This window comes from Anolis sagrei, chromosome 3 (assembly GCF_037176765.1).
Source record: "Anolis sagrei isolate rAnoSag1 chromosome 3, rAnoSag1.mat, whole genome shotgun sequence".
NCBI lineage: Eukaryota > Metazoa > Chordata > Lepidosauria > Squamata > Dactyloidae > Anolis > Anolis sagrei.
In genome coordinates this window covers 268,129,295-268,155,954 of record NC_090023.1, presented here as the reverse complement: position 1 = coordinate 268,155,954, position 26,660 = coordinate 268,129,295, and the positions used below count along the sequence as shown (strand labels likewise).

Below are 26,660 nucleotides of genomic sequence, written 5' to 3'. Positions count from 1 at the left end.
TCACCCCTGACAGATGGCCATCCAGCCTCTGTTTAAAAGCTTCCAACGAAGGAGCCTCTACCACGCTCCGGGGCAGAGAGTTCCACTGCTGAACGGCTCTCACAGTCAGGAAGTTCTTCCTCATTGAGTGTTTATTTGAGCACTCAACATTATTGTGTGTTGCCTTGAGTTTTCAATGTTATTGCATGCTGATTACATTTTCAATGTTATTGCATGCCACCTTGAGTATTTTACATTATTACGTGTTGCATTCTGATTATGTTTTCAATGTTGTTGCGTGCTATCTTGAGTATTCAACGTTATTGTGTGTTGCTTGAGTTTTCAATGTTATTGCATGCCGCCTTGGGTGTTCTATGTTATTTCACGCCACCTGAGTTTTCAATGTTATTGAGTACTGCCGAATTTTCTGTTATTGTGTGCTGCTTGAGTTTTGTGTTATTTCTGTTGTTGCATTCCTCCTGGAGTTTTCTGTTATTGTGTGCCACCCTGAGTTTTGTGTGTTGTGTACTGCTTTAGTTTTCTGCTATTGCATTCTACCTTGAGTTTTCAATGTTATTGAGTACTCCTGAATTTTCTGTTATTGTGTGCTGCTTGAGTTTTCTATCTTATTGCATTCATCTTTGAGTTTTCTGTTATTGTGTGCTGCCCTGAGTTTTCTATATTGTGTGCCCTTGTGTTTTCTATTTTATTGCATTCCACCTTGAGTTTTCTATGTTATTGAGTACTGCTGAATTGAAATGAAAAAACAAACAAACTTGAGGCAGGGGGCCCTGCTCTCGGTCCCACCACTTTCGCAAATGCGTCCGGTGGGGACAAGAGACAGGGCCTTCTCGGTGGTAGCCCCTCAGTTGTGGAACTCTCTCCCGATGGAGATTAGATCTGCCCCTTCCCTCCTGACCTTCAGAAAGCTAGTGAAATCCTGGCTCTGTGACATAGCATTCTCAGAATGATTGGGAAGTTCAGCAATTAGCTAATAACTACTGACCACACTGGCGGATTGAGATGAACATAATTTTATCTTGGCGACTTTGTTTGTGTATTTATTCTGTTGTATTTAACCTTTTGATGTGATGATGTTTTTAATTGTATTTGTGTACTAATTTATGCTGTAAGCCGGCCTGAGTCCCTCTGTAAGGGTTGAGAAGACCAGGGTATAAAAGTTTTAAATAATAATAATAATAATAATAATAATAATATTTTTATTTTATCATCCCACCGCTGCCACCAATTGAAACGAAGAACGAACAATCTTCAGGCTGGGTGGACCTTGATTTTATTTATCCCACCGCTTATTTATTTATTTCTCGTGTCATCAGCAACCATACCATTGTATTAAAGTTCTAGCAGAGCAAAGCAAACACACAGATTAAAAAGAAAAAGAAAAAAACCCACAGATTTTGCAAATTTGGTAGTTGATTAAATGTCCTTTGACCAGTATCTGGCCACTTGGAGTGCCTCTGGTGTTGCCGCAAGAAGGTCCTCCATTGTGCATGTGGCAGGGCTCAGAGTGCATTGCAGCAGGTGGTCAGTGGTTTGCTCTTCTCCACACTCGCATGTCGAGGATTCCACTTTGTGGCCCCATTTCTTAAGGTTGGCTCTGCATCTCGTGGTGCCAGAGCGCAGTCTGTTCAGCACCTTCCAAGTCGCCCAGTCTTCTGAGTGCCCAGGGGGGAGTCTCTCATCTGGTATCACCCATGGATTGAGGTTCTGGGTTTGAGCCTGCCACTTTTGGACTCTCGCTTGCTGGGGTGTTCCAGCGAGTGTCTCTGTAGATCTAAGAAAACTATGTCTTGATTTAAGTCGTTGACGTGCTGGCTGATACCCAAACAGGGGATGAGCTGGAGATGTCTCTGCCTTGGCCCTTTCACTATTGGCTGCTACTTCCCGGCGGATGTCAGGTGGTGCAATACCGGCTAAGCAGTGTAATTTCTCCAGTGGTGTAGGGCGCAGACACCCTGTGTCTCATTAAGGGCCACATCCACTGTTTTAGTGTGGTGAGATGTGTTCCACACTGGGCATTCATACTCAGCAGCAGAGTAGCATAGCGCAAGGGCAGATGTCTTCACTGTGTCTGATTATGATCCCCAGGTTGTGCTAGTCAGCTTTCGTATGATGTTGTTTCTAGCGCCCACCGCTGCCACCAATAAATATGTGAGACACTCAAACTTGTTGCGTGGTGGGAGAGACCTTTTATTTATTTACCCCACCAAAAAGGTAAAAAGGTCAGGATCTCTATGTCAGGTTAAAGATAGGTAGGAATCAGTTCTCACATGTTTATATAAAAGTCCTTTTGGGTAAGAGGAAAGGCTTAAATGAAAGCCATGCTGAAACTTTGTTTTGTAACCAACAAGCATTTATACTTTTGAAACTATCACGCTTTTGTCACAAGAACGATACAAATAAATTAACAAGTACTGTTTCAATTTAAACAAAGTCTCTCTCAATCTCTCACTTAATATCTTTATTAATGACTTAGATGAAGGGCTAGAAGGCAGGATCATCAAGTTTGCAGATGGGACCAAATTGGGAGGGAGAGCCAAGACTCCAGAGGACAGGAGCAGGATTCAAAGGGATCTTGACAGATTAGAGAGATGAATGGCCAAAACTAACAAAATGAAGTTCAACAGGGACAAATGCAAGAGACTCCACTTAGGCAGGAAAAAGCGAAATGCAAAGATACAGAATGGGGGCTGATGCCTGGGTCGAGAGCAGGACGTGTGAAAACGATCTTGGAGTCCTCGTGGACAACAAGTTAAACATGAGCCAGGAATGTGATGTGGCAGCAAAAAAAGCCAATGGGATTTTGGCCTGCATCAAGAGGAGCATAGTGTCTAGATCTAAGGAAGTCATGCTCCCCATGCTCTATTCCGCTTTGGTTAGACCACACCTGGAATATTGTGTCCAATTCTGGGCACCACAATTCAAGAGAGATATTGACAAGCTGGAATGTGTCCAGAGGGGGGCGACTAAAATGATAAAAGGTCTGGAGAACAAGACCTATGAGGAGCGGCTTAAGGAGCTGGGCGTGTTTAGCCTGAAGAAGAGAAGGCTGAGAGGAGATATGAGTTTTCTGCATTGTTTTCTGTGTTCGGTTTTCTGCATTACTGTACAGAAACTTGAAGGAGATAAAAATAGGAGCTGTGGTGATACCATAGGTTAAACCCTTGTGCTGACTGAACTGCTGACCTGAAGGTTGGTTGTTCTAATCCATGAGATGAGGTGAGCTCCTGTTTGTCAGCTCCAGCTTCTCAGAAGTCTCCCACCGAATGGTAAAAAATCTGGGCATTCCCTGTGCAACATCCTTGCAGACAGCCAATTCTCTCACACAAGAAGCGACTTGCAGTTTCTCAAGTCGCTTCTGACACAAAAAAAGGTTAAAAAGAAAGATTCAGGGACTCTGAAACATCATAATATATTCATCCTCTAGTTCTATTACATACTTGTTATATTTACCTCTAAGGAGCCATGGTGGCACAATGGGTTAAACCTTTGTGCTGGCTGGACTGCTGACCTGAAGGTCGGCAATTTGAATCCAGAAGACAGGGTGAGCTCCCATTTGTCAGCTCCAGCTTCTCATGCAAGGACATGAGAGAAGCCTCCCGCAGGATGGTAACACATCCGGGCATTCCCTGGGCAATGTCCTTGCAGATGGCCAATTCTCTCACACCAGAAGTGACTTGCAGTTTCTCAAGTCGCTTCTGACATGATAAAAAAAATCTCCCCAATATGAGCCTGTAAATTGAATGCAGTTTAACACTACTTGAACTGTCATGACTCATTGCTATGGATTGATGTGATATGTTATTTGGTTTGGCCCCAAATGCAGAAAGACCTTGTAGAGCTACAACTCCCTCGATTCCATAGCATTGGGTTATGTCAGTTAAACAGCATTAATTCTATAGTTTGGAATATGCAACCTGAGTTTTAGCCTGAACCCAAGATACAGGAGTTGTCCAAGGTGCTGAACCTGTTGGGTGGGGGTTGACACCATGGAGAGGTCCTCTGTGAAGTCCAGGTCCAGAGCAGAAGTGGATTCCTTGCATGTGCACACCTGGCGCCAGCTTGCTGAGGAGCCCTGCCCTTCCGGTCTCCCCTCTTTGAGCATTGGGAAATTCCTCCTTTAAGCAGAGAGTAGCAATCAATAAAACTTCCTTGCAGCCAATGCGTGACTCACTGGGTGGCTTCCTCTTGGAGCTTCAGCTGGAGCCTCCACCTCTCCACAGCAGCACGACCACATTTATTGCGAGTGACTCAGAAATGCTAAAGGTGCCTTGGAGCTGGGCTTTGGACCCGGGTTTGCAAGCACCTCCAAAGGCGTTGTTGCGTTCTGCATTCATTCAGTAGAGAAGCCACATGCATGCTCTCTCTCCGAGAAGGACAAAGCTGGAATGTGTCCAGAAGAGAGCGACTAAAATGATAAAAGGTCTGGAGAACAAGCCTTATGAGGAGCGGCTTAAGGAGCTGGGCATGTTTAGCCTGAAGAAGAGAAGGCTGAGAGGGGATGTGATAGCCATGTATAAATATGTGAGAGGAAGCCACAGGGAGGAGGGAGCAAGCTTGTTTTCTGCTTCCTTGGAGACTAGGACGCAATGGAACAATGGCTTCAAACTACAAGAGAGGAGATTCCATCTGAACATGAGGAAGAACTTCCTGACTGTGAGAGCCGTTCAGCAGTGGAACTCTCTGCCCCGGAGTGTGGTGGAGGCTCCTTCTTTGAAGTTTTTAAACAGAGGCTGGATGGCCATCTGTCAGGGGTGCTTTGAATGCAATGTTCCTGCTTCTTGGCAGAAAGGGGTTGGACTGGATGGCCCATGAAGTCTCTTCCAACTCTTTGATTCTATGATTCTATGAAAGGATCCTTTGACCAAGAGCTGCATTCCAAAACTGACAACTTCCACAGATCTAGGCTTCTAAGTTGCAGTCCAAAAAAGCAACCTTTTTCAAAGCCAATGCAGGTTTCTGTGAGCTGTCGCCCAAAAAGGTACCTTTTGAAGCTTCTAGACCAGCGATTCTCAACCTGGGGGTTGGGACCCCTGGAGGGGTTGTGAAGGGGTCTCAGAGGGGTCGCCAAAGACCATCAGAAAACACAGTATTTTCTGTTGGTCATGGGGGGTTCTGTGTAGAAAGTTTGGCCCAATTCTATCATTGGTGGGGTTCAGAATCCTCTTTGATTGTAGGTGAACTATAAAGCCCAGCAACTACAACTCCCAAATGTCAAGCTCTATTTCTCCCAAACTCCACCAGAATTCACATTTGGAAATATTGAGGATCTGTGCCAAGTTTGGTCCAGATCCATCATTGTTTGAGTCCTTAGTGCTCTCTGGATGTAGGTGAACTACAACTCCAAAACTCAAGGTCAATGCCCACCAAACCCTTCTCGTATTTTCTGTTGGTCACGCGAGTTCTGTGTGCCAAATTTGGTTCAGTTCTATCATTGGTGGGGTTCAGAATCCTCTTTGATTGTATGTGAACTATAAATCCCAGCAACTACAACTCCCAAATGTCAAGCTCTATTTCTCCCAAACTCCACCAGAATTCACATTTGGAAATATTGAGGATCTGTGCCAAGTTTGGTCCAGATCCATCATTGTTTGAGTCCTTAGTGCTCTCTGGATTTAGGTGAACTACAACTCCAAAACTCAAGGTCAATGTCCACCAAACCCTTCTCGTATTTTCTGTTGGTCATGGGAGTTCTGTGTGCCAAGTTTGGTTCAATTCCATCATTGGTGGAGTTCAGAATGCTCTTTGATTGTAGGTGAACTATAAATCCCAGCAACTACAACTCCCAAATGACAACATCAATACATCCCCCCCCCCCCCACAAACACACCAGGTATTTGTGCCACATTTGGTCCAGTAAATGTAAATACATTCTGCATATCAGATATTTACACAACGAGCCATAACAGTAGCAAAATTACGGTTTTGGAGTAGCAACGAAAATAATTTTAAGGTTGGGGGTCACCACAACACGAGGAACTGTATTAAGGGGTCGTGGCATTAGGAAGGTTGAGAAACACTGTTCTAGATCCAGCTGTTAGGAATTGTGGGAGTTGAAGTCCAAAACACCTGGAGGGCTGAAGTTTGCCCATGCCAGTTCCAGAAGTTTCAAATCATTGCACAGAAAAGCAAATTTTCCATCATGTTCAAGCAGAATCTCTTCTGCAATTTGAATCCATCTCTTAGTTTTTGAAGCAACAGAAAGCAAGCTAGCTTCTTATTCCATACTAGCCGTACCCTGCCACACGTTGCTGTGGCCCAGTCTGAGCATATGTGTTTTGTATGTGTATATATCTGTGTACTAGCTGTACCTGCCGCGCGTTGCTATAGCCAACCTTCCCTCTTCCTCTTCTTCTTTCCCTCCTTCCTTCACTCCCTCTTTCCTTCCTTCCCGTCTTTCCTTCTCTTCTTCCTTCCTTCTCTATCTCTTTCCTTCCTTCCCCCTTTTTCTTTCTCTTCTATCTCTCTTTTCTTCCTTCTCTCTTTCCTTCCCTTCCTCTTTTTCTACATCTTCCCCCTTCCTTCGCTTTCACTTTCCTTCCTTCTCTACTTTCCTTCCTTCCCCCTTTTTCTTTCCCTCCCTCTTTCTCTCCTTTCTTCCTTCTCTACCTCTTTCCGTCCTTCTTTCTCTCTTTGCTTCCATGCTTCCTTCTCCCTTTCCTTCTTTCCCTCCCTCCCACTTTCTCTACATCTTCCCCCCTTCCTTCACTCCCTTTCCTTCCTTCTTTCCCTTTTTCTTTCCTTCTTTCCTTCCTTCCTTCTCTAACTTTCCTTCCTTCCCCCTTTTTCTTTCCCTCCCTCTTTCTCTCCTTTCTTCCTTCTCTACCGCTTTCCTTCCTTCTTTCTCTCTGCTTCAATGCTTCCTTCTCCCTTTCCTTCTTTCCCTCCCTCCCACTTTCTCTACATCTTCCCCCCTTCCTTCACTCCCTTTCCTTCCTTCTTTCCCTTTTTCTTTCCATCTTTCCTTCCTTCCTTCTCTAGCTTTCCTTCCTTCCCCCTTTTTCTTTCCCTCCCTCTTTCTCTCCTTTCTTCCTTCTCTACCTCTTTCCTTCCTTCTTTCTCTCTTTGCTTCCATGCTTCCTTCTCCCTTTCCTTCTTTCCCTCCCTCCCACTTTCTCTACATCTTCCCCCCTTCCTTCACTCCCTTTCCTTCCTTCTTTCCCTTTTTCTTTCCTTCTTTCCTTCCTTCCTTCTCTAGCTTTCCTTCCTTCCCCCTTTTTCTTTCCCTCCCTCTTTCTCTCCTTTCTTCCTTCTCTACCGCTTTCCTTCCTTCTTTCTCTCTTTGCTTCCATGCTTCCTTCTCCCTTTCCTTCTTTCCCTCCCTCCCACTTTCTCTACATCTTCCCCCTTCCTTCGCTTTCACTTTCCTTCCTTCTCTCCCTTTCTCTTTCCTTCTTTCCTTCCTTCCTTCTCTAACTTTCCTTCCTTCCCCCTTTTTCTTTCCCTCCCTCTTTCTTTCCTTTCTTCCTTCTCTACCGCTTTCCTTCCTTCTTTCCCTCTTTGCTTCCATGCTTCCTTCTCCCTTTCCTTCTTTCCCTCCCTCCCACTTTCTCTACATCTTCCCCCCTTCCTTCACTCCCTTTCCTTCCTTCTTTCCCTTTTTCTTTCCTTCTTTCCTTCCTTCCTTCTCTAACTTTCCTTCCTTCCCCCTTTTTCTTTCCCTCCCTCTTTCTCTCCTTTCTTCCTTCTCTACCTCTTTCCTTCCTTCTTTCTCTCTTTGCTTCCATGCTTCCTTCTCCCTTTCCTTCTTTCTTTCCCTCCCTCCTTCTTTCTTTCTTTCTTTCTTTATTTCTTTCTTTCTCCCCTTCCCTCCCTCTTTCTTCCCTTTTTTCTGTATTGTCATTTAGCTTTTTGTCATTTAGCTTTTTGGGGGCTTTTTCAGTCCCTTCTGCTGTGTTTTTCAGTGTTTTTATGAGTGAATTTATTTTTATTTATTTATTTGGGGTTCTTTTACCCCGCCCTTCTCACCCCGAAGGGGACTCAGGGCGGCTTACAGAAGCAAAGGCACAATTCGATGCCCGCAGCACAGAACAATCAAGACACAAAATTACATCAATTCACAATTCACACTAGTTCATGCATTATATCAATAAAACCAATACAAACCCAATTCCTCCTCCTACACGGTCAGCGTTCGCTATCTCATAGTTCTAGTTTTCCGTTCCACTTCATCAATCCTGCTGGTCTTACTCGTCTGATTGTCTTATTTAATTGCCAGATTGCCCAAAGGCCTGGTCCCATAACCACGTCTTCACCCTCCACCTGAAGGAGAGGAGGGATGATGATGCCCTGATTTCCACCGGGAGTGAGTTCCACAGGTGAGGGGCCACCACTGAGAAAGTCCTGCTCCTCGTCCCCATCAGCCTCACTTGTGACAGTGGTGGGGTCGAGAGCAGGGCCTCCCTAGATGATCTCAGATTTCGGGTTGGGACGTAGAGGGAGATACGTTCGGACAGATACACTGGACCGGAACCGTACAGGGTTTTGTAGGTCAAAACCAGCACCTTGAATTGTGCTCGGAACTGAACCGGCAGCCAGTGGAGCTGGCACAACAGGGGGGTGGTATGCTCCCTGTATGTCGCTCCGGTGAGCAATCTGGCTGCCGCTCGTTGGACTAATTGAAGTTTCCGAACAGTCTTCAAGGGCAACCCCACGTGAAGGATAGACATTGGGTTGTTAGGTGTCTCGTGTCCAAATTTGGTGTCAATTCCCTCAGCAGAAGTGTGGCTATGTGATGATATCTAAAAGGGGAATAATAATAAGGGGTAAAAATCAGCAGACAGTGAGTGTAAGGTTCGTAGAATAGAATCATAGAATCAAAGAGTTGGAAGAGACCTCATGGGCCATCCAGTCCAACCCCATTCTGCCAAGAAGCAGGAATATTGCATTCAAATCACCCCTGACAAATGGCCATCCAGCCTCTGCTTAAAAGCTTCCAAAGAAGGAGCCTCCACCACACTCCGGGGCAGAGAGTTCCACTGCTGAACGGCTCTCACAGAATAGTCTTGGTATTTGTGTATCCATCGATTAGTAAACTTTGTGTGTGAATACTAATGTCAGTATGTGTTTTGTTAGTGTTTGCCTTTGATTTGCTTCTGTAGTACGTTGCAGTGACTATATAACTGTGTAGTTTTAGTGATATATATTATAAAAATCTCATCTTTTTGGTTTTACTCTTTCCCTCTGTTTTCTTTCTTAATTCCGAACATAAAAATAGTTTACAAAAAGATATTCTTGGCCCAATGGTCCGATGCAGAGGGTTTTGCTTACGTTCTCAGAACTGCATCCTACGTCCCCAGGAATTTTCACCCAGTCTCTCCAAATATTATTCATTTGCAACCCAGTCAGTTTTGCAAACAGGGCAAGACTTTCAAACACATTCTTGGTTGCTCAGTGTGGCATTGGGAGGAAATCAATTAATTTGAGACCTATAACCCACCCTATTGCAGAAATTTGGGGGCAAATTCAGCTTTATTTGGAGGAGAGAAGCTGGCAAAGGACGTGTGTTCCATGCGTTTTGTTTATGGCACACGGAGACCAAATATTTGCTTGGCACGAGGGCTGAGATTCCAGGAAATTTCCACTGTTTTGACACTGCTGTCATTGTTTTTGTTCCTAATGCCTTCCATGCTGTTGGTTAATTAAACAGCGTGACCCACTGGGAAAACAAAATTCTTGCACAAACACTGCTGAAATTTAAAAAGAGAGGAATGAATCTTGCTAAGAAAACACCACGAGAGGGGCAGAGTCAACTTGGAGGCTTAACAAACCCAGACGTGTTGCACCCTTGCATGCAAGACGGAAGGAAGGCTTTCCAAAGCTTCCTTGCTATTGAGTTACAAGAAGGTTTTGTGCAATGTATTGTTGAGGGATTTCATGGCCGGAATCACTGGGTTGTTGTAGGGTTTTTTGGGTATATGGCTGTGTTCTAGAAGCATTCTTTCCTGAAGTTTCACCCACATCTATGGCAAGCTTCCTCAGGTGTTGTGAGCTTTTGTGCAGTTTTTGCAATTGCAAACAACTATGAAAAATGAACATGTTGTTGTTCATTCGTTCAGTCATCTCCGACTCTTCGTGACCTCATGGACCAGCCTACGCCAGAGCTCCCTGTCGGCCGTTACCACCCCCAGCTCCCTCAAGGTCAGTCCAGTCACTTCAAGGATGCCATCCATCCATCTTGCCCTTGGTCGGCCCCTCTTCCTTTTGCCTTCCACTTTCCCCAGCATCATTCCCTTCTCTAGGCTTTCCTGTTTCCTCATGATGTGACCAAAGTACTTCAACTTTGTCTCTAGTATCTTTCCCTCCAGTGAGCAGTCGGGCTTTATTTCCTGGAGGATGGACTGGTTGGATCTTCTCGCAGTCCAAGGCACTCTCAGCACTTTCCTCCAACACCACAGCTCAAAAGCATCGATCTTCCTTCGCTCAGCCTTCCCTAAGGTCCAGCTCTCACATCCGTAGGTGACTACAGGGAATACCATGGCTTTGACTAGGCAATGGATCTTTGTTGCCAGTCTGATGTCATCTGATTGAACCTTTCCTCCTTTTTATGATGATAATATTTACAAGTACAACAGAGTCTCGCTTATCCAACCTTCGCTCATTCATCGTTCTGTATTATCCAAGGCAGTCTGCCTCCCGCTCGGATCCACAGTTGTTTCAATACATTGAGATGTTTTGGTGCTAATTTAGTAAATACAGTAATTACCACATAACATTACCATGTATTGAACAGCTTTTTCTGTGGATTTGTTGTAAAACATGATGTTTTGGTGCTTAATTTGTAAAATCATAACGTAATTTGACATTTAATAGGCATTTCCTTAATCCCTCCTTATTATCCAACATTTTCGCATATCCAACTTTCTGCCAGCCAGAGTTTGCAAGCTTGGTAGTTGATTAAATGCCCTTTGACCAGTATCTGGCCACTTGGAGTGCTTCTGATGTTGCTGCAAGAAGGTCCTCCATTGTGCATGTGGCAGGGCTCAGGTTGCATTGCAGCAGGTGGTCTGTAGTTTGCTCTTCTCCACACTCGCATGTCGAGGATTCCACTTCGTGGCCCCATTTCTTGAGGTTGGCTCTGCATCTCGTGGTGCCAGAGCGCAGTCTGTTCAATGCCTTCCAAGCCATCCAGTCTTCTGTGTGCCCAGGAGGGAGTCTCTCATTTGGTATCAGCCATTGGTTGAGGTTCTGGGTTTGAGCCTGCCACTTTTGGACTCTCGCTTGCTGAGATGTTCCAGCGAGTGTCTCTGTAGATCTTAGAAAACTATTTCTTTATTTAAGTTGTTGACGTGCTGGCTGATACGCAAACAAGGGATGAGCTGGAGATGTCTCTGCCTTGGTCCTGCCAGCCCGCTTATGTTGGATAAGCGAGGCTCTACTGTAACTTTAATGTCATTACATGTTTGTGCAGAAGGAGATCTTTGCAGCAGTGTTTCTTGCTCTGCCTTTAGTTTTTAATAATAATAATAATACACTTTATGCTTTTTCTCTCCACAAGGAGATTCAAAGCAACTACAAGGTCTTTTAGCCTTCTCCACCAAGTATTTCCGGTTCTATCCCAAACTACAACTTCCAGGATCCCATAGCATTGAACTGTGGCAGTTCCAAGTGGTGCCAAACTGTGCTCGTTCAACAGTATAGGCCTTGTCCTGTTTTTAAATTGTGTTGTTGGTTTATGAATCTGTTGCACGCTTCTTCCACTGAGCAAATTGCATCTTTGGATTGTAATCAAGATTGATGATGATGTGTTCGTTGGAAGCTCCTTCCTTGGAGGCTTGTAAACAGGGTGCTTTGATTCATAGAATCATAGAATCAAAGAGTTGGAAGAGACTCATGGGCCATCCAGTCCTACCCCATTCTGCCAAGAAGCCGGAATATTGCGTTCAAATCACCCCTGACAGATGGCCATCCAGCCTCTGTTTAAAAGCTTCCAAAGAAGGAGCCTCTACCACACTCCGGGGCAGAGAGTTCCACTGCTGAACAGCTCTCACAGTCAGGAAGTTCTTCCTCATGTTCAGATGGAATCTCCTTTCCTGTAGTTTGAAGCCATTGTTCCATTGCGTCCTAGTCTCCAGGGAAGCAGAAAGGAAGCTTGCTCCCTCCTCCCTGTGGCTTCCTCTCACATATTTATACGTGGCTATCATATCCCCTCTCAGCCTTCTCTTCTGCAGGCTAAACACACCCAGCTCCTTAAGCCGCTCCTCATAGGGCTTGTTCTCCAGACCCTTGATCCTTTTAGTCGCCCTCCTCTGGACACATTCCAGCTTGTCAATATCTCTCTTGAATTGTGGTGCCCAGAATTGGACACAATATTCCAGGTGTGGTCTAACCAAAGTGAAATAGAGCATGGGGAGCATGACTTCCCTAGATCTAGACACTATGCTCCTCTTGATGCAGGCTTTTTTTGCTGCCACATCACATTGTTGGCTCATGTACAATCAAAGTCCTCCTGGCAGATAGCCATCCAGCTTCGGCTTAAAAACCTTGACAGAAAAAGACTCCACTGCACTCCAAGGCACTGAGTTCCACTGCTGAACAGCTACTAGCGTCAAGAAATTATTCCCAATATTTGGGTGGAATCCTTTTTCCTGATTAGGATGATGAAAGGTGTTGAAGCCCAGCAGCAGCCAACATATCTCCTCTCAGCCTTCTCTTCTTCAGGCTAAACATGCCCAGCTCCTTAAGCCGCTCCTCATAGAGCTTGTTCTCCAGATCCTTGATCATTTTAGTCGCCCTCCTCTGGACACATTCCAGCTTGTCAATATCTCTCTTGAATTGTGGTGCCCAGAATTGATTGTGGTTTTCCTGCATAAAAGGGGGTTGGACTAGATGGCCTTTAGGGGTATCGTCCAACTCTATGGTTCTATGATACGCGTTAGTAGAATTGTTACCCCCCGCCATCTTTTTCCATTCACTTTTTAACCTCTCTGGCTGCACTCCTGAGCAGCTATATCAGGCATGGGCAAACTTGGGCCCTCCAGGTGTTTTGGACTTCAACTCCCACCATTCCTAACAGCCTACCGGCTGTTAGGAATGGTGGGAGTTGAAGTCCAAAACACCTGGAGGGCCCAAGTTTGCCCATGCCTGGTCTACAATGCTGTTGCATACTAAGATTTGTAGTTTATTGAAGCACAATCATTCCTAATCTACTGGAAGCGAAGCCGTGCTGGATCCGTCTGCGTGTAGATAAGCAATGTTAGAGGTGACTTCCCCAACCTTGGTACTCTCAATATGGAGGAGAAGTCCCATTATCCCCACTATGATAGGACTTGTAGTCCAGTGCATCTCCAGAATGCTAACTTGAGGAAGGTTGCACCAGATTGTTATACACAGAGGTGTTTGCATGCACTATGCCGATTGCATCCCTGCTCACCGAGTCTTTCTTTGCTTTGTCCCTTCCAGGGCTGAGAACTACTGGTGGCGGGGCCAGAATAAGCGGACCTTGAAGGTGGGCCAGTTCCCGCGCAACACGGTGACCTCGGTAGCGGGGCTCTCGGCACACGACATCAGCCAGCCGCTCAAGAACAGCTTCATCCACACGGGACATGGAGACACCAACCCCCAGCAGTGCTGGGGCTTCCCCGATAAGATTGACGAGTAAGTTCTCGCAGAGCGCTTTCCCTTCCCTTCGCTCATGCGCAACTCAGGCGCAAAGGGCTCCTTTGGATTCAAAGACAATGAGCACACAAAGGGTTAGGAGTACAAGCAGCCCACCAATGTTGGAATTGAACCAAACTTGGCACACAGTTCTTCCATGACCAACAGAAACTATTGGAAGGGTTCAGTGGGCATTGACCTTGAGTTTTGGAGTTGTAGTTCACCTACATCCAGAGATCACTGTGGACTCAAACAATGATAGATCTGGACCAAACTCTACACGAATACTCAATATGCCCAAATGTGAACACTGGTGGAGTTTGGGGAAAATAGAATCTTGACATTTGGGAGTTGTAGTTGCTGGGATTTATAGTTCACCTACAATCAAGGAGCATTCTGAGCCCCACCAACAATGGAATTGAACCAAACTTGGCACACAGTTCTTCCATGACCAACAGAAACTATTGGAAGGGTTCGGTGGGCATTGACCTTGAGTTTTGGAGTTGTAGTTCACCTACATCCAGAGATCACTGTGGACTCAAACAATGATGGATGTGGACCAAACTCTACACAAATACCCAATATGCCCAAATGTGAACACTGGTAGAGTTTGGGGAAAATAGAATCTTGACATTTGGGAGTTGTAGTTGCTGGGATTTATAGTTCACCTACAACTACAGAGCATCTGAACCCCACCAATGATAGAATCGGGCCAAACCTCCATGTGGGCCACAGCAACGCGTGGCAGGGGACGACTAGTCATGAATATGCCTGTAGTTGCGCTACTCAAAACATTAGACAAGTAGACACTGGCCAGGCTGTAAACAAACCAATGGGGCAAATGATGGTCAACCTTGATAATCAGGGGCAATCTCCCAAATCCAAGGCATCCTGCATTCAGAGGCCATACTTTCCAATTAAATTTGACTCTATGAGATATATGTGTATGTATGTGGGTTGTTGTAGGTTTTTCGGGCTGTATGGCCATGTTCTAGAAGCATTCTCTCCTGACATTTTACCAGCATCTGTGGCAAGCATCCTCAGAGGTTGTGAGGATGCCTGCCACGGATGCAGGCGAAACGTTAGGAGAGAATGCTTCTGGAACATGGCCATACAATCCGGAAGACTCACAACAACCCAGTGATTCCGACCATGAAAGCCTTTGTTGTGTGTGTATATATATATACACACAACATATATAGACAGAGACACATAGGCTATTTAACTTTCCAGCTTCATGAGAGTATGCTTTTTTGAATTCTGGCCACCAAGGGAGCTGGCGCTTCACCATCCACTTCTGACACCAATGGAGTACTTCCTCATTCTTTTGCACGCTGCTGGAGAGTTTTTATGGCGTTGTAAATTAGTTAAATTAGCCTCCCCGCATAAGGGGTACCTACATTTCCTACTTGACAGATGCAACTGTCTTTCAGGCTGCAAAGGTTGACAGCAAGCTAGACAAATGACCGGAAGCTCACTTCTTCAAACTCATGACATCTGTCAGTAGTGATTTTAATGCAGCTGACTCCCAAGCAGCTGTGTCACAACATACACACATGCATACATATACACACATATGTGTGTACACACACACACATATAAAAAAAATAGAACTTAAAGAAGCTTTTAACTCTTAATGTACAGGCCATACTCTCCCCTTGATATACAATAGTCTTCCACGTTATTTCCACTAGATCTTGTGCCCATCGAATTGGGAATCTTGCCATCCAACATTTGGGTTTTCTAACTTTTTGCACCTCTTTGGGTTCATCTTCTACACTGTGGAATGAATGCAGTTTGACCCCACTTTGGTTGCTGTAACTCAGTGCTGTGGAGTCCTGGGAATTGTAGTTTGGAGAGGCATCAGCACTCTTCTGCAGGGAAGGCAAGATTTGGGTTTTCCAAAATTTGGGTTTTCTAACTTTTTGCAACTCTTTGGGTTCATCTTCCACACTGTAGAATGAATGCAGTTTGTGCCCACTTTGGTTGCTGCAACTCAGTGCTGTGGAGTCCTGGGAATTGTAGTTTGGAGAGGCTTCAGCACTCTTGTGCAGGGAAGGCAAGATTTGGGTTTTCCAAGATTTGGGTTTTCTAACTTTTTGCAACTCTTTGGGTTCATCTTCCACACTGTAGAATGAATGCAGTTTGACCCCACTTTGGTTGCTGTAACTCAGTGCTGTGGAGTCCTGGGAATTGTAGTTTGGAGAGGCATCAGCACTCTTCTGCAGGGAAGGCAAGATTTGGGTTTTCCAAGATTTGGGTTTTCTAACTTTTTGCAACTCTTTGGGTTCATCTTCCACACTGTAGAATGAATGCAGTTTGACCCCACTTTGGTTGCTGCAACTCAGTGCTGTGGAGTCCTGGGAATTGTAGTTTGGAGAGGCTTCAGCACTCTTGTGCAGGGAAGGCAAGATTTGGGTTTTCCAAGATTTGGGTTTTCTAACTTTTTGCAACTCTTTGGGTTCATCTTCCACACTGTAGAATGAATGCAGTTTGACCCCACTTTGGTTGCTGTAACTCAGTGCTGTGGAGTCCTGGGAATTGTAGTTTGGAGAGGCATCAGCACTCTTCTGCAGGGAAGGCAAGATTTGGGTTTTCCAAGATTTGGGTTTTCTAACTTTTTGCAACTCTTTGGGTTCATCTTCCACACTGTAGAATGAATGCAGTTTGTGCCCACTTTGGTTGCTGCAACTCAGTGCTGTGGAGTCCTGGGAATTGTAGTTTGGAGAGGCATCAGCACTCTTCTGCAGGGAAGGCAAGATTTGGGTTTTCCAAGATTTGGGTTTTCTAACTTTTTGCAACTCTTTGGGTTCATCTTCCACACTGTAGAATGAATGCAGTTTGACCCCACTTTGGTTGCTGCAACTCAGTGCTGTGGAGTCCTGGGAATTGTAGTTTGGAGAGGCATCAGCACTCTTGTGCAGGGAAGGCAAGATTTGGGTTTTCCAAGATTTGGGTTTTCTAACTTTTTGCAACTCTTTGGGTTCATCTTCCACACTGTAGAATGAATGCAGTTTGACCCCACTTTGGTTGCTGTAACTCAGTGCTGTGGAGTCCTGGGAATTGTAGTTTGGAGAGGCATCAGCACTCTTCTGCAGGGAAGGCAAGATTTGGGTTTTCCAAGATTTGGGTTTTCTAACTTTTTGCAACTCTTTGGGTTCATCTTCCACACTGTAGAATGAATGCAGTTTGTGCCCACTTTGGTTGCTGCAACTCAGTGCTGTGGAGTCCTGGGAATTGTAGTTTGGAGAGGCATCAGCACTCTTCTGCAGGGAAGGCAAGATTTGGGTTTTCCAAGATTTGGGTTTTCTAACTTTTTGCAACTCTTTGGGTTCATCTTCCACACTGTAGAATGAATGCAGTTTGTGCCCACTTTGGTTGCTGCAACTCAGTGCTGTGGAGTCCTGGGAATTGTAGTTTGGAGAGGCTTCAGCACTCTTGTGCAGGGAAGGCAAGATTTGGGTTTTCCAAGATTTGGGTTTTCTAACTTTTTGCAACTCTTTGGGTTCATCTTCCACACTGTAGAATGAATGCAGTTTGACCCCACTTTGGTTGCTGCAACTCAGTGCTGTGGAGTCCTGGGAATTGTAGTTTGGAGAGGCATCAGCACTCTTGTGCAGGGAAGGCAAGATTTGGGTTTTCCAAGATTTGGGTTTTCTAACTTTTTGCAACTCTTTGGATTCATCTTCTACACTGTAGAATGAATGCAGTTTGAGCCCACTTTGGTTGCTGTAACTCAGTGCTGTGGAGTCCTGGGAATTGTAGTTTGGAGAGGCATCAGCACTCTTGTGCAGGGAAGGCAAGATTTGGGTTTTCCAAGATTTGGGTTTTCTAACTTTTTGCAACCTCTTTGGGTTCATCTTCTACACTGTAGAATGAATGCAGTTTGAGCCCACTTTGGTTGCTGTAACTCAGTGCTGTGGAGTCCTGGGAATTGTAGTTTGGAGAGGCATCAGCACTCTTCTGCAGGGAAGGCAAGATTTGGGTTTTCCAAGATTTGGGTTTTCTAACCTTTTGCAACTCTTTGGGTTCATCTTCTACACTGTAGAATGAATGCAGTTTGACCCGACTTTGGTTGCTGTAACTCAGTGCTGTGGAGTCCTGGGAATTGTAGTTTGGAGAGGCATCAGCACTCTTGTGCAGGGAAGGCAAGATTTGGGTTTTCCAAGATTTGGGTTTTCTAACTTTTTGCAACTCTTTGGGTTCATCTTCTACACTGTAGAATGAATGCAGTTTGACCCCACTTTGGTTGCTGTAACTCAGTGCTGTGGAGTCCTGGGAATTGTAGTTTGGAGAGGCATCAGCACTCTTGTGCAGGGAAGGCAAGATTTGGGTTTTCCAAGATTTGGATTTTCTAACTTTTTGCAACTCTTTGGATTCATCTTCTACACTGTAGAATGAATGCAGTTTGAGCCCACTTTGGTTGCTGTAACTCAGTGCTGTGGAGTCCTGGGAATTGTAGTTTGGAGAGGCATCAGCACTCTTGTGCAGGGAAGGCAAGATTTGGGTTTTCCAAGATTTGGGTTTTCTAACTTTTTGCAACCTCTTTGGGTTCATCTTCTACACTGTAGAATGAATGCAGTTTGAGCCCACTTTGGTTGCTGTAACTCAGTGCTGTGGAGTCCTGGGAATTGTAGTTTGGAGAGGCATCAGCACTCTTCTGCAGGGAAGGCAAGATTTGGGTTTTCCAAGATTTGGGTTTTCTAACCTTTTGCAACTCTTTGGGTTCATCTTCTACACTGTAGAATGAATGCAGTTTGACCCCACTTTGGTTGCTGTAACTCAGTGCTGTGGAGTCCTGGGAATTGTAGTTTGGAGAGGCATCAGCACTCTTCTGCAGGGAAGGCAAGATTTAGGTTTTCTAACTTTTTGCAACTCTTTGGGTTCATCTTCCACACTGTAGAATGAATGCAGTTTGAGCCCACTTTGGTTGCTGTAACTCAGTGCTGTGGAGTCCTGGGAATTGTAGTTTGGAGAGGCATCAGCACTCTTGTGCAGGGAAGGCAAGATTTGGGTTTTCCAAGATTTGGGTTTTCTAACTTTTTGCAACTCTTTGGGTTCATCTTCCACACTGTAGAATGAATGCAGTTTGACCCCACTTTAGTTGCTATAACTCGGTGCTGTGGAGTCCTGGGAATTGTAGTTTGGAGAGGCATCAGCACTCTTCTGCAGGGAAGGCAAGATTTGGGTTTTCCAAAATTTGGATTTTCTAACTTTTTGCAACTCTTTGGGTTCATCTTCCACACTGTAGAATGAATGCAGTTTGAGCCCATTTTGGTTGCTGCAACTCAGTGCTATGGAGTCCTGGGAATTGTAGTTTGGAGAGGCATCAGCACTCTTCTGCAGGGAAGGCAAAAGGCCTGGTCAAACTACAGCTCTTGTGTCTCCATAGCCTTGAGACATTGCAGTTGAAGTGGGCTCAAACTGCAGTCCTTCTCCAGTGCAGATGCACCCCTTGTCCCATTGCATGTTTGCAAACAGTGCTTGTGTCCTGAACAAGCTCCTTGGTCCAATGTGATTTTTATCAGCTGGCATCTCTCTTTCCGTGTGGGCGGCTGCGCATGTACAGGCCATGTGAGGCCGATGTTTCCGTGCTGCACATGAGGCGCGTCAGTGCTGCCTTTGCCCTGTGTGCGAATGACCACGCCTTCCCCGACTTCTCCCTGTTTCTTATGGAGCTTCAAACCAGACTCTCCAGTGGAAACACCCCGCAACTGAGCCGCCTTGAGCCCCTTTGGAAAGAGATATCAATATAATAATAACTAGCGTGTTTGCCTGAGTGTCAGAGGGGCAGATTCTCCCCTATACCTTTCTCTTCCTTCCTTCATTCCCTCCTTTTTCTCTGTCCCATCCCAATGGCTTCTCTGTGGAGTCTGACATGGTTGTTGTTAGAGTTGTGTGAAGTCCAACATATGAGGGCTGGTAAATGTGTATAAACAGAACAAGCAGAAGCTTTACCACAGTATTTAAACCAAGATATATCCTGCTGTATAATAAAAATGTCACTCAAGCTTGTGAAACAAATAGCAGTGTCTTTACTTTAGTTCAAAAGTTCAAACATGGTAACAATATATACATTGGGTTGTTGTAGGTTTTTTCGGGCTATATGACCATGGCCTTCCTCACAATGGTCTTTCTTTCCTTCCTGCATTTCCCTCATATACCTTCTCCCTCTCTCTTTCTTCCTTTCTCTCCTCGCTTTCCCTCATACACCCTTTCTTTCTCCTTTCCTTTCCCTTCCTTTTCCATTCCTTCATCCTGTCTTGCTTCCCTTCCATTCTCTTTACTTCTTTCACTTTTTTCTATCTTACCCAATACTTTCCCCTTATACCTTTCTCGTCCTTCCTTCCTTCTCTCCTTTTTCTCTGTCCCATCCCAATGGTTTCTCTGTGGAGTCTGACATGGTCGTTGTTAGAGTTGTGTGAGGTCCAATATGTGAGGGTTGGTAAATGCATATAAGCAGAACAAGCAGAAGCTTTACCACAGTATTTAAAATCAAGATATATCCTGCTGTATAATAAAAATGTCACTCAAGCTTGTGGAACAAATAGCAGTGTCTTTACTTTAGTTCAAAAATTCAAACATGGTAACAGTATATACATTGGGTTGTTGTAGGTTTTTTTGGGCTATATGGCCATGGTCATATAGCCCGAAAAAACCTACAACAACCCAGTGATTCCGGCTATGAAAGCCTTCGACAATACAATATATACATTGGTCTCTTTTAATACAAGCAGAGATCAGAGGAATAAAATAGTCTTTGAAATAAGCCTCGTGCCTTTAAATGATCAGTCCTTAAGATAGTTGGCAGCCAACAATATCTGTTCACTGCCCAAAGTGAGAACAAAAACCAGAATGACAGTTAGAACCGTTGGCCTCAGTAGCTAGCAAACAGCAGCAGCCAGTCAGGACCCTGGCCCCTGGCACACTCAGCCAATCGGCTGCTGACACACCTCTCTCCAGTTAACCCACCATATCATAGCATCCTTTTTCAAATCCTAACTCAACTCTCACTCAGTATCTTTACTTTAGTTCAAAAATTCAAACATGGTAACAATATATACATCGGTCTCTTTTAATACAAGCAGAGATCAGAGGAATAAAATAGTATTTGAAATAAGCCCCATGTCTTAAAATGATCAGTCCTTAAGAGAGTTGGCAGCCAGTAATATCTATTCACTGTTCAAAGTGAGAACAAAAGGCAGAATGACAGTTAGAACCGTTGGCCTCAGCAGCTAGCAAACGGCAGCAGCCAATCAGAACCCTGGCCCCTGGCACACTCAGCCAATCGGCTGCTGACACATCTGTCTCCAGTTAATCCACCATATCATGGCATCCTTTTTCAAATCCTAACTCAACTGACCTCACAGCCTCTGAAGATGCCTGCCATAGATGCAGGCAAAACGTCAGGAGAGAATGCTTCTGGAATATGGCCATACAGCCCAGAAAACTCACAACAACCCAGCGATTCCGGCCATGAAAGCTTTTGACAATACATTCATCTGTTGTTCTTTAAATCTACTGTTCATCTCTTCTTTTAATAAGTCTCTACGCCCTTTCTTTCTTTCTTTATCTTCTTAGACATTCTTCTTAGTTTTACCTGTTGAGTTACTTCTTTTCATTGCTGAACCAGTCTTGGGAAAATATTTTCTGCTGCCCAAGACCATTTGTAAGCTGGCATGAGTCTCAATCCTTGTCTAAAGTCACACATGTTTGGAAGAGGGGTTTGGAGGAATATATAGACGTGTATGGATCCCCCGAAGTGAGAACAAAAGGCAGAATGACAGTTAGAACCGTTGGCCTAAAGTGCTGAGCTAAAGCACTGAGTGGGCTAAAGCGCTGAGCTGCTGAACTTGCTGATCAAAAGGTCACAGGTTCGAATAGTAAATGGTGTGAGCTCCCACTGTTCGCCCCAGCTTCTGCCAACCTAGCAGTTCGAAAGCACGCAAATGTGAGTAGATCAATAGGTACTGCTTCGGCGGGAAGGTAACAGCACTCTATGCAGTCATGCCGGCCACATGACCTTGGAGGTGTCTATGGACAATATAGACAATTTATTTGGCTTAGAAATGGAGACGAGCACCAACCCCCAGACTGGACTTAAATGTCAGGGGAAATCTTTACCTTTACCTTGTAGAAGTGTTTCACGATTTTCACGTTTCTTTCTCATTGCAGGCTGTACCTGGGAAATCCCATGGACCCTCCAGATGTGCTAGGAGTGGACTTGAACGCAGCCAGACCCACCCAGCTCCCAGGAAGGACAAGAAGTAAGGCCACGCCTTGACCATCTGCTTCTACACTGCAGAAATAACCCAGTTTGACACCACTTTAGTTCAAAGCTATGGGGACATGGGAGTTGTAGTTTCACAAGATCATTGGTGGTACCTCACCAAACTCCCAGCTACCAGGATGCTATAGCATTGAGCCACCGCATTTAAAGTGGAGTCAAAGTGCATTAATTCCACAATGTAGGCGCACCCCTTAGTTCCAGCTGGTGCCTTCACAGACAGCAGAACAATATGTACACACTACGGGTAATGTATTGTCGAAGGCTTTCATGGCCGGAATCACTGGGTTGTTGTAGCCTTTTGTAGCTGGCAGATGGTAATTTTGTCAGCACCGATTGTGTTTAAGTGCAGGCCAAGGTCTTTAGGCAGTGCACCCAGTGTGCCGATCACCACTGGAACCACCTTATTATTATTATTAGTATTATTAGTATTATTATTATCAGGACCTCAATATCAAACTGCAAAGGCTCTGTCATAAACCAGTCCAGGTGGTCCCAGTGGTCATTGGCACACTGGGTGCCGTGCCAAAAGATCTCAGCCCGCATTTGGAAACAATAAACATTGACAAAATCACAATCTGTCAACTGCAAAAGGCCACCTTACTTGGATCTGCATGCATCATTCGAAAATACATCACACAGTCCGAGATGCTTGGGAAGTGTTTGACATGTGATTTTGTGATCCTAAATCCAGCTGGCAGATGATAATTTTGTCAGCACCAATTGTGTTTAAGTGCAGGCCAAGGTCTTAAGGCACTGCATATAGATCTCGTTTGCTGTGATATACTGTGTTTTTGTGTCAGAATAATAATAATATTAATAATAATAATAATAATAATAATAATAATCCTAGACACTTGGGAAGTGTCCGATGTGTGATCCAATTCAACAGCCAGCAGAGTGGCTGCTGTGGACTCATCTTGTTGTGTTTCAAATAATAATAATAATAATAATAATAATAATAATAATAATAATAATAATAGGTAGTTGTGAGTTTTCTGGGCTGTATGGCCATGTTCCAGAAGCATTCTCTCCTGACGTTTTGCCTGCATCTCTGACAGGCATCCTCAGAGGTTGTGAGATCTGTTGGAAACTAGGAAAATGGGGTTTATATGTGAAATGTCCAGACTGGGCGAAATAACTCTTGTTTCCAACAGACCTCACAAACTCTGAGTGGCGGTGAGTACGTGGGTGACTGTGGAGCCCAATTCTTGACCCGCATGTTCTCCCACAGTGAGGGCATTAGTTTCCAGGTGGAAGGTAGTCCCAGTCAGGTTCCCTTGATGCGCCTTCCTCTTGGCACATTTCTGTCTTTTGCCCTGCATTCATGCCTCTTCAAATTCTGCAGCACTGCTGGTCACAGCTGACCTCCAGCTAGAGCGCTCAAGGGCCAGGGCTTCCCAGTTCTCGGTGTCAATGCCACAGTTTTTAAGATTGGCTTTGAGCCCATCTTTAAATTTCTTTTCCCGTCCTCCAACATTCTGTTTCCCGTTCTTGAGTTCATAGTAGAGCAACTGCTTTGGGAGACGGTGGTCAGGCATTCAGACAATGTGGCCGGTCTGGTGGAGTTGATGGTGGAGGACCATCGCTTCAGTGCTGATGGTCTTTGCTTCTTCCAGCACCATGACATTTGTCCGCTTGTCTTCCCAAGAGATTTGCCATAGATGCAGGCGAAGTGTCAGGAGAGAATGCCATAGATGCAGGCCATAGATGCAGGCGAAGCGTCAGGAGAGAATGTTTCTGGAAAATGGCCAGACAGCCCGAAAAACGTAGAACAACCTAGTGATTCCGGCCATGAAAGCCTTCCACAATACAATAATAATAAAAATCATCATCAATATCATCATAATAGAATCATAGAATCATAGAATCAAAGAGTTGGAAGAGACCTCCTGGGCCATCCAGTCCAACCCCATTCTGCCAAGAAGCAGGAATATTGCATTCAAATCACCCCTGACAGATGGCCATCCAGCCTCTGTTTAAAAGCTTCCAAAGAAGGAGCCTCCACCACACTCCGGGGCAGAGAGTTCCACTGCTGAACAGCTCTCACAGTCATGAAGTTCTTCCTCATGTTCAGATGGAATCTCCTCTCTTGTAGTTTGAAGCCATTGTTCCATTGCGTCTTAGTCTCCAAGGAAGCAGAAAACAAGCTTGCTCCCCCCTCCCTGTGGCTTCCTCTCACGTATTTATACATGGCTATCATATCTCCTCTCAGCCTTCCCTTCTTCAGGCTAAACATGCCCAGCTCCTTAAGCCGCTCCTCATAGGGCTTGTTCTCCAGACTTTGTTTATAACCCACTGTATCTCTCCAAGGGTGGTTTCCAGTGGAAATAATATAGTGGCAAACATTCAGTGGCAAGACAACAAATAACAAGTCAAAGAATAGGTAAACAAACTTAATAAAGATCATAAGATTGGCCAAAGGGTTGTTACCCTCTGAGACATTGCACACTTAGGAATGGGGATATTTACTCATGCTTCATGAGAAAAAGATCTTAAGTCACACATCATGTTAGCTGGGCATTGTGCAAACCACCCTGCATAGGATGTGGCTCATTCTTCCCCTGCTTCACTCGTGGAAGCTTGGGAATGTTTCCCTTGGAACTACAATGCACAGCATCCCCTTCTAGGCAGCAGAGCCTTTAATCCCCACATCTAAAAGCATTACAGCTTCCTGGAAGGTAATGTTTCCTATTCAAGTCTCTGCCCTTTGCATGGTGCTGCTGAACTAATGCTCTTTCTCTCTGTGTCTCTCTCTCTCTTTTTCTTTCCTTCCTTCTCTGTGCCTTTCCTCCTCTCTCCTTCGGTGGGGTGTCTCCGCTGGGCCCTTCCCTGCAGGGGAGCCTCCTCCTCGGCCGCCTCAGCCTTCGATCTTCCTAAAGAGTAAGTGGGGCCGCTTCCCGGGCCGCCGGCCCCCCTGTGCCTGCCCCCTCTGCTCTCTCTTAGCTCCTCTCTTCACAGGTATCATCAGGCTGTGTGCAAGTGCATGTGCGCCTGCGGTGTGGATAGCTTGCATTGCAACCACCCGCGTGCAAGAGTGTGGTACAGCAGGGAGGTGGTGATCGGGTATTCAGACAATGTGATCAGTCCAGCGGAGTTGATGGTGGAGGACCATCGCTTCAGTGCTGGTGGTCTTTGCTTCTTCCAGCATGCTGACATTTGTCTGCTTGTCTTCCCAAGAGATTTGTAGGATTTTTGGGAGGCAACGCTGATGGAATCGTTCCAGGAGTTGCATGTGACGTGTGTAGATAGTCCACAATTCGCAGGCATATAGCACGGTTAGGAGCCTCTGGTGGCGCAGTGGGTTAAAGCGTTGAGCTGCTGAGCTTGTTGGCTGAAAAGTCGCAGGTTCGATTCTGGGGAGCGGTGTGAGCTCCCGCTGTTATCCCCAGCTTCTGTCAACCTAGCAGTTGACAGAGCTTGGTGTGACTGTTTCAACTGACCACCTTGATTAGCATGTAATGGCTTGGAAGTGCCTGGGGGGAATCTTTTGTTGAGAGTGATTTGATGTGCCTGATTGTTTACTCTCCGTTGTTTTGCTGTTGTAATTTTTGAGTTTTTTAATACTGGTAGCCAGATTTTGTTCATTTTCATGGTTTCTTCCTTTCTGTTGAAATTGTGCACATGCTTCTTGTGGATTTCAGTGGCTTCTCTGTGTGGTCTGACATGTGCAAATGTGAGTAGATCAATAGATACCACTCCGGCGGGAAGGTAACGGCACTCCATGCAGTTATGCCAGCCACAAGACCTTGGAGGTGTCTACGGACGATGCCGGCTCTTCGGCTTAGAAATGGAGATGAGCAGCGCACCCCAGAGTCAGACATGACTGGACTTAATGTCAGGGGACAACCTTTACCTTTACCTATAGCAGGGTTAGGAGGACAATAGCTTAAGCACTTTGGTCTCCCTACGGATGTCCTGGTCCAGAAACACTCTCTGCTTCATTCAGAAAAAAGCTGCACTTGCAGAACTCAGGAGGTGTTGTATTTCAGTGTCAATGTTGACTTTGGTGGAGAGGTGGCTGCCAAGGTTGCGGAAATAGTCAACGTTTTCTAATGTTACACCATTAAGCTGTATTTCTGGCATTGCAGAGGGATTGGCCAGTGAATGATGGAACAGCACTTTGGTTTTGTCGATGTTCAATGACAGGCCGAGCTTCTCGTATGCTTCTGCAAAGGGGTTTAGAGTGGCTTGTAGGTCTTCTTCTGAATGCACTTTGCTGAATGCATTCAGGAGGAGCTGCATCCATAGGAGTCTATTGTCAAGACCAGGCATGGGCATATTTTGGCCCCTTCAATCCCTTTCAATGCTAGGACCTCTGAGTAGGAGAGGAGCCCATCTTTTCTGGGTCTCTGCTGCTCTCTGGTGGAGAAAGGCATTTGTCAACAAAGTTATAGTTAAGATAATAGGTGAGGAATAGGGTTGGACTCCAAGCGAGGATGTGTTTGCAAAGCATGCACTAATCTTGCCAAGAAAAACACCAGAGACGTGTGTTTCGGGGGAAAATGTGAGTGAGAGCGCATGGCTTGTGTGTTGGGGTGTGTGTAAACATGTGTGTGTTCAATGCATGGATTGTGGAACCAGACAAATCCAAGTCCAGATGAGATTTGTTCAGATTTCTTGGTAGCCTCCCTTCTACTTTTACCTTCCCGTCTCTCCATTTCTGCATGTGAAAACTTGTGGGTTGGATGTGGTGAGTTGGGAGCCTGTGTGGGGCCAAGTCTGGTCAGTCTGGCCTTCTGAGCTTCCCCAGACGTCCAACCTGTTACACCTTTTT

The 26,660-nt window shown here is 45.3% G+C and overlaps 1 protein-coding gene across 5 annotated transcripts in view; it reads left to right on the top strand.

The window, feature by feature from the left end:
• Window positions 1-26,660, top strand: part of TNK2 (tyrosine kinase non receptor 2) — a 214,517-nt gene that overhangs the window by 177,784 nt on the left and 10,073 nt on the right. For 4 of the 5 annotated variants that reach the window (XM_060767285.2, XM_060767286.2, XM_060767281.2 and 1 more), the window contains exons 10-12: window positions 13,402-13,596; window positions 21,772-21,863; window positions 24,722-24,766. In XM_060767285.2, coding sequence (XP_060623268.1) covers window positions 13,402-13,596; window positions 21,772-21,863; window positions 24,722-24,766 — 332 coding nt within the window. The remainder of the gene's footprint in view (window positions 1-13,401; window positions 13,597-21,771; window positions 21,864-24,721; window positions 24,767-26,660) is intronic. The other variant, XM_060767282.2, reaches the window with a different exon arrangement.